The sequence below is a fragment of the Ranitomeya variabilis genome, chromosome 6 (genome assembly GCF_051348905.1).
Source record: "Ranitomeya variabilis isolate aRanVar5 chromosome 6, aRanVar5.hap1, whole genome shotgun sequence".
NCBI lineage: Eukaryota > Metazoa > Chordata > Amphibia > Anura > Dendrobatidae > Ranitomeya > Ranitomeya variabilis.
This window is the reverse complement of record NC_135237.1, coordinates 243,589,617-243,601,711: the sequence shown is the minus strand read 5'-3', so window position 1 is coordinate 243,601,711 and position 12,095 is coordinate 243,589,617. Positions and strand designations below refer to the sequence as shown.

General features: G+C 44.1%; 1 protein-coding gene across 1 annotated transcript in view; it reads right to left on the bottom strand.

Annotated features, from left to right (window-relative positions):
• The window catches only part of ZNF830 (zinc finger protein 830), a 255,034-nt gene that overhangs the window by 126,231 nt on the left and 116,708 nt on the right, over positions 1 to 12,095 (bottom strand). The window contains exon 4 of the mRNA XM_077269538.1: positions 4,072 to 4,111. Within this exon, the coding sequence (XP_077125653.1) occupies positions 4,072 to 4,111 (40 nt within the window). The remainder of the gene's footprint in view (positions 1 to 4,071; positions 4,112 to 12,095) is intronic.

Here is a 12,095-nt window from a genome sequence, read left to right as displayed (position 1 = left end):
GAATTTTATATAGAAGGGTGTTGGCCGATTCCATTCATCAGGAACTACTTCTCTCGTGGCGAGATGTATAGTGGAGGGAGCAGAATGGGGATTGTTTATACCCCCAAACAAGTTCTTGTCCCGTCATTTCGCACACATTTTCTTTTTTATTTTTTTCTTCCGTCCTGGACTCTGAAAAATGATTGAAACTGTATTAAATTGTTCATCAATTGTAATCATGATATCAACGATTTACAAACATGTTAAAAACAGCTTATTCTAATGTAATATGGCTTTTTTGAACTTTGACATTGTCTGTCACATGTCAGAAGATTGTTTGGCGCCGTTTTTTGAATTTTGTATGTATATAAGCGAGGCAACAGTACGATGTGCCATATCTTTGTGTGGAAACTTCCTGAAGAAGAAGCCATGAGCTTCGAAACGCGTTGAATAAACCACCCGAACACCTTACAACTATATCTGGATTCATTATTTGTCACAGCAGCGCAGATTTTATCCACATTCATCTATTATAACGTCACTAAAGTTTATAACGCAGAGCCGTGAAAATAAAAAATCATTTTTTCCCCACAAATATGATTTTTTAGCCCCCAGTTTTGTATTTTTCCAAGGGTAACAGGAGAAATTGGATGCCAAGAGTTGTTGTCCAATTTGTCTTGAGTACGCCGATACCCCATAAGTGGGGGTAAACCACTGTTTGGGTGTACGGCAGCCCTCGGAAGGGAAGGAGCACAGTTTTACTTTTTCATTGCAGAATTGGCTGGAATTGAGATCGGATGCCAAGTCGCGTTTGGAGAGCCCCTGATGTGTCTAAACAGTGGAAACCCCCCAATTCTAAATCCAACCCTAACACACCCCTAACCCTAATCTCAACCCTAACCACACCCCTAACCCAACACACCTCAAACCCCAACACACCCCTAACCCTAATCCCAAGCCTAATCACACCCCTAACCCTGACATACCCCTAACCCTAATCCCAAGCCTAACCACACCCCTAACCCCAACACACCCCTAACCCTAATCCCAACCCTAACCACACCCCAACCCTAATCCCGACCATGAACGTAATCCAAACCCTAACCCCATCTCTAGCCCCGACCCTAACCCTAACTTTAGCCCCAACCATAACATTAACTTTAGCCCTAACCCTAATGGGAAAATGGAAATACATTTTTTTTATTTTATTATTTTTCACTAACTAATGGGGTGTTAAAGGGGGGTTTGATTTACTATTTATAGTGGGTTTTTGTTTGGCAGCTGTCACACACTTAAAGACGCTTTTTATTGCAAAAAATTATTTTTACATCACCCCATTTTGAGAGCTATAATTTTTCCATATTTTTGCCCACAGAGTCATGTGAGGTCTTTTTTTTTTGCGGGACGAGTTGACGTTTTTATTGGTACTATTTTCGGGCACATTACTTTTTTTTTTTTTTAAATCGCTTTTTATTACGATTTTTGGGAGGCAGAATGAACAAAAACCAGCAATTCATGAATTTCTTTTGGGTGGGGCGTTTATACCATTTTGCGTGTGGTAAAATTGATAAAGCAGTTTTATTCTTCGGATTAGTGCGATTACAGCGATACCTCATTTATATTTTTTTTATGTTTTGGTGCTTTTATGCAATAAAAACTATTGAATATAAAAAATTATTTTTGCATCGCTTTATTCTGAGGGCTAAAACTTTTTTATTTTTTCGCTGATGATGCTTTTTGCAGGACAAGACGACATTTTCACCGGTACCATGCTTATTTATATCCATCTTTTTGATCGCATGTTATTCCACTTTTTGTTTGGCGCTATGATTATAAAGCATTGCATTTTGCCTCGTTTTTTATTTAGTTTTTTTACGGTATTCACTGAAAAGGTTAACTAATGGGACAGTTTTATAGGTCGGATTGTTACAGACGCGGCGATACTAAATATGTACTTTCATAGTTTTTTTTATATACATAAAGAAATTTATTTATTTGAACAATATTTTTTTATTTAGGAATTTTTTTTTAATATTGTTACACATGTTAATTGTTTTTTGCTTTTTTTACTTTTTTACTTTGTCCCAGGGAGACATCATTGTATAAAGTCAGATCGCTGATCTGACACTTTGCAGAGCATTGTGTCAGATCAGCGATCTGACAGGCAGTGTAGGAAGCTTCTCAGCACATGCTCTCAGCAGGCACTGACAAGCCACCTCCCTGCAGGACCCAGAAGGACCCCGCGGCCACCTTGGATCCGAGGGCCTGCAGGGAGGAGACCCTCTGAGGGTCTCAGGGAAGCATGCAGGAAGCCCCCTCCCTGCGCGATGCTTCTCTATGCCACTGAAACGCTGCAATCTTGTTTGATCGTAGTGTTCCAGGGTTAAAGTGCTGGGAGCACATAGTGCCGGGTGTCAGCTGTGATAATCAGCTGACACCCGGCCGCGCTCCCCCCTTGAGCACGGTTGATCGCGTATGACGTACTATTCCGTCCACGTGAAGTAAGGCACAGGTTACATGGACGGAATAGTACGTCCAATGCCAGAAAGGGGTTAAGGAATGTACAGATCTGGGAAATGTTTTTGAGTTGGAATCGACAGGAAGTGGAAAGGGCTTGGATATGTGATTTGAAGGAGAGATCAGAGTAAAGTATTACCCCGAAATAGCAAGCTTGCAGGACTGAGGAGAGTGAGAAGCCATTGACTTTGATAAACAGGTTTGTTGAGTGTGATTTGGGGGAAATATGACCAATTCTGTTTTGTCCATGTTAAGTTTTAGAAATCTAGCAGAGAAGAAGGATGCAATAGCGGACAGACAATGTGGGATTCTGGTTAGTAAAGAGGTGCTATTGGGTGCAGAGCAGTAGATCTGTGTGTCATCAGCATTGAAGTGATACTGAAAGCCATGGGACTATGAGCTGTCCCAGGCTGAGAATGTAGTCGGAGAAGAGCAGGGGTCCTAGAACAGAACCTTAAGGGACATCGAAAGATAGGGGGTCAAGATGAGGGGGTCGCGTGTGAATGGGAGACGCTGACTGTCCGGTCTGTTAGATATGAAAAGCTCCAGGACAGGGTCAGGTCGGTGACGCTAAGAGATGAAAGAATCTGTAGTAAGAGGGAACGGCCCACTGTGTCGAAGGCAGGGAACAGGTCTAGGAGGAAAACGACAGTAGTGTCGCTTGGATTTGGCGGCTAGCAGATCATTGGTTACTTAAGTCATGGCAGTTTTGGTGGAATGATGTGGTCAGAAACCTGATTGTAAGAGGTTAAAGAAGGAGCAGGGATAACAGTTCAAGATAGACGTGTTGTTGCAGTAATTTTGATGCATAGGGGAGAAGTAATATGGGGCAATAGCTAGAAACTGAGGATAAGTCAAGCGAGGGCTTTTTGAGGATGGGTGTGATTGAGACATGTTTGAAGCAAGTGGGGAAGGCTCCATTTGTTAGTGTTAGGTTGAAGAGATGAGTTAGGGTTGGGATAAAGACTGTGGTGAGGTTTGGGATGAGGAGGGACGAGATCAAGGTCAAGTGCACAGGTGGTGAGATGTGATCTGGAGTCTAGAGCGGAAAGTTGATCTACCGTAATGGTGGAGAAGCAGGTTTTGGAGGAGGAAAGCCGAGTAGTTATGAGGATGGTTGTGGGGACTGTAGGCCAAATGTTTCTCTAATGCTTTTAATCTTATGCTTGGAGAATAAAGTCTTCAGATGAGATTAGAGAAGAGAGAGGAGGCGCTGGGTGATGGCGGAGAGAATTTAAAGTTTTGAATAGCTGTTTAGGGTTGTGAGAAAGGATATGATAGATGAGAAGTATGTTTGTTTTGCTGCCATGAGTGTGGACTGATGCCAGCTACATAATTACATAAGGAGCAGGCATCTGCTCTTTGTTGAGCAGGCTCTGCTTCTGAACCCACTCTAAAGTCCCTGACATGCTACATAACAAACATCCGTCATGGAACGTGAAAAGGGTAATTTGTTTAAAAAAAAAAAATGAAAAAAAGAAAAAACACTAACTATCATGAGGATATCAGAAACCTGATGTGAACGTAAGCCATTATAACGTAATCGTAATTTCCATGAATATTAATGATTCTTACGTTGATGTCTTTGATGAAGCCGAAGACTGATCTTCAGAATCTAGAGAATAGAAAATATATATACATAAACGTTATGTGTTTAAAGTGACATTAAACATAAAAAATGCAATATATATATGTTACATCTTACAATTATGTCCCAAAGTTTGGACCCCCTCCCTCCTCATTACTGTCTGGTGTCTAACAGTGAGACAAAGCTTAAAGGGGATATTCTAAAGTTGTCTCTTTAGAAGCTCAAAGCTATGCAGTCTCCTTACTTCCAGGTGCATTTTTGTTTTTGTGTTTTTGTTGTTTTTTTTTAGGGGGGGGGGGGGGGCGATACCTATCCTTGAATGACTGATCTGATCTGAGCGCTTGTCCTGATACTAAAAATTAATGTAGGTCAGTGTATTCTATATTATATTTACATATAGAACATATAGAGATTAAATAGGGCCTTTGAACAACCACAGGGCTCAGAAAGAGGTAATTAGAACTGGTCTGGAAGCTGCCATGGTGAGGTGGGGGGAGGGGTCAGGGGTGGAAATCTGGAAACCAGGGATTGTAGAGGAGTGATAACAACTTAGGCTTCTTTCACACTTGCGTCGTTTGGTATCTGTCGCAATCCGTCATTTTGGGAAAAAAACGGATCCTGCAAATGTGCCCGCAGGATGCGTTTTTTTCCCATAGACTTGTATTAGCGATAGATCGCGACGGATGGCCACACGTCGCGTCCATCGTGCAACGGATCCGTCGTGTTTTGGCGGACAGTCGTCACGAAAAAACATTCAAGGGAACGTTTTTTCGGCCGCCTTTTTCTACAGCGCATGCGCGGCCGGAACTCCGCCCCCTCCTCCCCGGACTTCAGAATGGGCAGTAAATGCGTTGAAAAACTGCATCCGCCGCCCACGTCGTGCACAAATTTCAGAACATGCGTCGGTACGACGCTTAGTGACGGACCCGTACCGACGCAAGTGTGGAAGTAGCCTTAGGCCTCTTTCACACTTCTTTTTCCTCCCGTCGAAATCCATCGAGTTTTGAAAAAACAGGATCCTGCAAATTTTTCTGCAGGATCCTGTTTTTTCCCATAGACTTGTATTAGTGACGGATTGTGAGGGATGGCCATCCGTTTCATTCGTTGTGCACTGGATCCGTCGGAAAATGCAGTCCGTCGTCTGGAAAAAAACGTTCAATGAAACATTTTTTGTCAGCGTCTGAAAAACGTGCAACGACGCATCCTGCGGCATACGTCGTTGGCTATAATGGCAGCCTATGGACGCAGGATGTGTCGTTGCCTGTGAAAAGCAGGAATCCAGCGACGTATTGCGTTTTTCTATTCTGAGCATGCCTGGAAGGATTTTCTAGTCTGGGGAAAATATTCTCTCTCTCGGAACCCATTCGACGTATCCGTCATAAAACTGGATGAGTTACACACGTTTCACTCTATTTTCGCAACGTCCGTCGATACGTCAATTCGCTGCATTGTGATGCACCCCAACTGACGGAACTGTGAAAGAAGCCTTAGGAGTTAAAAGAGAAGTGAGCAGCTATAGAAATCAATGGCCTGGAGAGAGCTGACTGGAATGTTAGGAGTAAACTCCTCTCCTGTAATACTGCTACTGAGTATAATGGCCAGGATGTATCTAGCCAAGCACCTTGGAAACAAGCAGTAGTATGCACAATCCAAGATAAAATTAAAAAAAATAAAGCTCTCACAGCAGCAGAATGAAAGCTAACAGAAAATTCAAGTCAACAGCAAACTTGCTAATTTTCATGATGTCTAATAAAATCAATGTGATAACATGAGAGTATCCCTTTAAGTTATAAAGACCTTCAACATAAGAAAAAAATATGTTTACAAACGTTAGTTACTGATACTTAACCCCTTAGTGACAGAGCCAATTTGGTACTTAATGACCGAGCCAATTTTTGCAATTCTGACCACTGTCACTTTATGAGGTTATAACTCTGGAACGCTCTAACAGATCCCGCTGATTCAGAGACTGTTTTTTCGTGACATATTGTACTTCATGTTAGTGGTAACATTTCTTCGATTTTACTTACGATTATTTATGAAAAAAAAACGGGAATATGGCGAAATTTTAAAAATTTTGCAATTTTCAAACTTTGTATTTTTATGCCCTTAAATCAGAGAGATATGTCACAAAAAAGTTAATAAATAACAATTCCCACATGTCTACTTTACATCAGCACAATTTTGGAAACAAGTTTTATTTGTTAGGGAGTTGTAAGGGTTAAAAGTTGACCTCCAATTTCTCATTTTTACACCATTTTTTTAAGGGACCACATCACATTTGAAGTCATTTTGAGGGGTCTATATGATAGAAAATAACCAAGTGTGACACCATCCTAAAAACTGCACCCCTCAAGGTGCTGAAAACCACATTCAAGAAGTTTATTAACCCTTTACGTGCTTCACAGGAACTGAAACAATGTGGACGGAAAAAATGAACATTTAACTTTTTTTTGCAAACATTTTACTTCAGAACCATTTTTTTTTTATTTTCACAAGTGTAAAAACAGAAATTTAACCATAAATATTGTTGTGCCATTTCTCCTGAATACGCCGATACCCCATATGTGGGGGTAAACCACTGTTTGGGCGCACCGCAGAGCTTGGAAGAGAATGAGCGCCACTTGACTTTTTCAATGCAGAATTGGCTGGAATTGAGATCGGATGCCTTGTCACGTTTAGAGAGCTCCTGATGTGCGTAAACAGTGGAAACACTCCACAAGTGACACCATTTTGGAAACTAGACCCCTTAAGGAACTTATCTAGATGTGTGGTGAGCACTTTGAACCCCCAAGGGCTTCACAGAAGTTTATAACGTTGAGCCGTGAAAATAAAAAAAAAATCGAATTTTTTCTACAAAAATGATCTTTTTGCCCCCAAATTTTTTATTTTCACAAGGGTGACAGGAGAAATTAGACCACAAAAGTTGTTGTGCAATTTCTCCTGAGTTCGTCGATACCCCGTATGTGGGGGGAAAAACAACCACTGTTTGGGCGCACCGCAGAGCTTGGAAGAGAAGGAGTGCCGTTTTACTTTTTCAATGTAGAATTGCCATGAATTGAGATCGGACGCCATGTCGCGTTTGGAGAGCCCCTGATGTGCCTAAACAGTAGAACCCCCCCACAAGTGACCCCATTTTGGAAACTAGACCCCTTAAGGAACTTATCTAGATGTGTGGTGAGCACTTTAAACACCCAAGTGCTTCACAGAAATTTATAAAGTAGAGCCGTGAAATTAAAAAATCCTTTTTTTTTCCCTCAAAAATGATATTTTAGGCTGCAATTTTTAATTTTCTCAAGGGTATCAGGACACATTGGACCCCCAAATCTGTTGACCAGTTTGTCCTGAGTATGCTGATACCCCATATGTGGGGGGGTACTGTTTGGGCACCCATCTGGGCTCGGAAGGGAAGGAGCACCGCTTGGAATGCAGACTTTGATGGGATGGTCTGCGGGCGTCATGTTGCATTTGCAGAGCTCCTGATGTACCTAAACAGTAGAAACCCCCCACAAGTGACCCCATTTTGGAAACTAGACCCCCCAAAGAGCTTATGTAGATGTGTGGTGAGCACTATGAACCCTCAACTGCTTCACAGAAGTTTATAATGTAGAGCCATGAAAATTAAAAAAATCATTTTTTCCACAAAAATGATCTTTTCACCCCCAAATTTTTACTTTCACAAGGGTAACAGGAGAAATTGGACCCCAAAATTTATTGTGCAATTTATGCTGAGTAGGTTGATACCCCATATGTGGGGGGGACCACTGTTTGGGCGCATGGCAGAGCTCGGAAGGGAAGGAGCACAGTTTTGGAATGCAGACTTTGATAGAATGGTCTGCGGGCGTTATGTTGCATTTGCAGAGCCCCTGATGTACCTAAACAGTAGAAACCCCCCACAAGTGACCCCATTTTGGAAACTAGACCCCCCAAGGAACTTATCTAGATGTGTGGTGAGAACTTTGAAAGCCCAAGTGCTTCACAGAAGTTTATAATGCAGAGTCGTGAAAATAAAAAAATAAAAATTTTCCACAAAAAAGATTTTTTTTAGCCCCCAAATTTTTATTTTCACAAGGGTAACAGGAGGAATTGGACCCCAAAAGTTGTTGTCCAATTTATTCCGACTACTCTGATGCCCCATATGTGGGGGTAAACCACTGTTTGGGCGCACAGCAGAGCTCAGAAGGAGCAAGAAGCACCATTTGACTTTTTGAGCGCAAATTTGGCTTTCGTGTTCGTGGAGACTCACTGATGTACCTAAACAGTGGAAACCCCCCAATTCTGACTCCAACCCTAACCCCAACACACCCCTAATCCCAACCCGATCCATAATCCTAATCACAACCCTAACGATGATCACAACCCTAACCCCAAAACAACCCTAATATCAACCCTAACCATAACCCTAATCAAAACCCTAAATCCAACACACCCCTAATCCTAATCTCAACCCTAACCTCAAACCTAACCCTAATCCCAATACACCCCTAACCCTAATCCCAACCCTAACATTAACCCTAATCCCAAATGTAACCCTAATTCCAACCCTAACCCTAATACCAACCCTAACCCTAATACCAACCCTAACCCTAACTTTAGCCCCAACCCTAACCCTAGCCCTAACTTTAGCCCCAACCCTAACCCTAGCCTTAACCATAGCCCTAATCCTAGCCCTAACCCTAGCTTTAGCCCCAACCCTAACCCTAAGGCTACTTTCACACTTGCGTCGTGTGGCACCCGTCGCAATTCGTCCTTTTGGACAAAAAACGGATCCTGCAAATGTGCCCGCAGGATGCGTTTTTTGCCCATAGACTTGTATTGCCAACGGATCGCGACGGATGGCCACACGTCGCGTCCGTCGTGCACTGGATCCATTGTGTTTTGGCAGACCGTCGTCACAAAAATACGTTCAATGTCACGTTTTTTTGTACGTCGCGTCCGCCATTTCCGACCGCGCATGCGCGGCCGTAACTCCGCCCCCTCCCCCCAGGACATAGACTGGGCAGCGGATGCGTTGAAAAACTGCATCCGCTGCCCACGTTCTGCACAATTTTCACAACGAGCGTCGGGCCGACGCATTGCGACGGCCCCGTCCTGACGCAAGTGTGAAAGAAGCTTAACCCTAGCCCTAACCCTAAATTTAGCCCCAACCCTAACCCAAAATTTAGCCGCAAATCCTCTAGCTGCCGGCCGGCAAATCATGGCGGGCGCACTGCGCATGGGCCCGCCATTTTCTTACCAGATGAAGAAGCCGATGGGCAGGAGGGGACGCAGGAGGACCCAGGGACACCGGTAAGTATGATAGGGTCTCCGAATCCCCCTATTTCTCTGTCCTCTGATGTGCGATCACATCAGAGGACAGAGAATCACACATCGCTTTTTTAATTTTGCGGCCGCCGGTAAACAGTGTATTACCAACGATCGCAAAACGGGTCGGTAAAAACCGACCCCGATCATGTTCTTTAGGGTCTCGGCTACCCCTGGCCGGCGGGCGCACTACGCATGTGCCTCCCTGTCATGATTCCCCAATGGCATGGGAACATCAGAAACACAAAAAATAACAGACTAGCTCTCGGGTGATGGAAACTCAAGCTGACCGTGACCTAAATCTACCACACAACTAACAGTAGCCAGGAAACATTCCTACGGCTGCCTAGATGCCATGCGCCAGCCGGAGAACTAACTACGCCTGGAAGAGGAAGGAACAGACCTGGCTTACTTATAGAGAAATTCCCCAAAGATGATAGTGGCCCCCACGTATATTAACGGTGAGTTCAGAGGAAAAGACATACACAGTATGAAGGTAGATTTAGCAAAGCGAGGTCCACTTACTAGATAGAGGAAGGATACAAAAGAGGACTTCACGGTCAGCTGAAAAACCCTTTCAAAAAACCCATCCTGAAATTACTTTAAGACTCCTGTGTCAACTCATGACACAGGAGTGGCAATTTCAGTCCACAAGAGCTTCCAGTAACAGGAAATAACAAAACTGTAAACTGGACAAGAAAAACAAAACAAAAAGGACAAGAGTCCACTTAGCTGATCAGCAGACTAGTAGCAGGAACATGCAACTGAAAGACTCAGGTTACAATGATGACCGGCAAGGAAGTGACTGGAGAGCAAGGCTAAATAGGGAACTCCCAAAACTGATGGAAGCAGGTGAGCTGAGGCAGAAAAGCACACAGAAGTCTCCAGTACCACCAGCCACCACCAGGGGAGCCAAAAAGCGGATCACAACAGTACCCCCCCTTAAGGAGGGGGCACCGAACCCTCACAAGAACCGCCAGGGCGACCTGGATGAGCCCTATGAAAGGCACGAACCAAATCCGAGGCATGAACATCAGAGGCAGCTACCCAAGAATTATCTTCCTGACCATAGCCCTTCCATTTAACCAGGTACTGGAGTCTCCGCCTGGAAATACGGGAGTCCAAGATCTTCTCTATAACGTACTCCAATTCACCCTCAACCAGCACAGGAGCAGGAGGCCCAGCAGAAGGAACCACCGGCACCTCGTATCTCCGCAACAACGACCGATGGAACACATTATGGATAACGAAAGATGCCGGAAGCTCCAAACGAAAGGAAACAGGGTTAATAATCTCCAAAATCCTATAGGGACCAATGAACCGAGGCTTAAATTTAGGAGAAGAAACCCTCATAGGGACAAAACGGGAAGATAACCACACCAAGTCCCCAACACGAAGGCGAGGACCAACCCGACGCTGGCGGTTAGCAAACCGCTGAGTCCTCTCCTGGGACAAATTCAAATTGTCCACCACTTGTTCCCAAATCCGATACAACCGATCCACCACAGCATCTACTCCAGGACAATCCGAAGACTCCACCTGACCAGAAGAAAAACGGGAATGAAACCCGGAATTGCAAAAGAAGGGGGAAACCAAAGTGGCAGAACTGGCCCGGTTATTAAGAGCAAACTCCGCCAACAGCAAAAAGGCAACCCAATCATCCTGATCCGCAGACACAAAACACCTCAAATACGTCTCCAGTACCACCAGCCACCACCAGGGGAGCCAAAAAGCGGATCACAACAGTACAAACAAATCAGTAAGCAGCGGCAACGGATACTGATATTAGTGTGTACTGTTGTGATCCGCTTTTTGGCTCCCCTGGTGGTGGCTGGTGGTACTGGAGACGTATTTGAGGTGTTTTGTGTCTGCGGATCAGGATGATTGGGTTGCCTTTTTGCCGTTGGCGGATGCCCTTTCTAGGAGTTTTGAGCCTGATTCCCCTGGTGATTCGGAACTGTCATGATTCCCCAATGGCATGGGAACATCAGAAACACAAAAAATAACAGACTAGCTCTCGGGTGATGGAAACTCAAGCTGACCGTGACCTAAATCTACCACACAACTAACAGTAGCCAGGAAGCATTCCTACGGCTGCCTAGATGCCATGCGCCAGCCGGAGAACTAACTACGCCTGGAAGAGGAAGGAACAGACCTGGCTTACCTCTAGAGAAATTCCCCAAAGATGATAGTGGCCCCCACGTATATTAACGGTGAGTTCAGAGGAAAAGACATACACAGTATGAAGGTAGATTTAGCAAAGCGAGGTCCACTTACTAGATAGAGGAAGGATACAACAGAGGACTTCACGGTCAGCTGAAAAACCCTTTCAAAAAACCCATCCTGAAATTACTTTAAGACTCCTGTGTCAACTCATGACACAGGAGTGGCAATTTCAGTCCACAAGAGCTTCCAGTAACAGGAAATAACAAAACTGTAAACTGGACAAGAAAAACAAAACAAAAAGGACAAGAGTCCACTTAGCTGATCAGCAGACTAGTAGCAGGAACATGCAACTGAAAGACTCAGGTTACAATGATGACCGGCAAGGAAGTGACTGGAGAGCAAGGCTAAATAGGGAACTCCCAAAACTGATGGAAGCAGGTGAGCTGAGGCAGAAAAGCACACAGAAGTCTCCAGTACCACCAGCCACCACCAGGGGAGCCAAAAAGCGGATCACAACAGTAACCCTGGTAGATATGAGTCC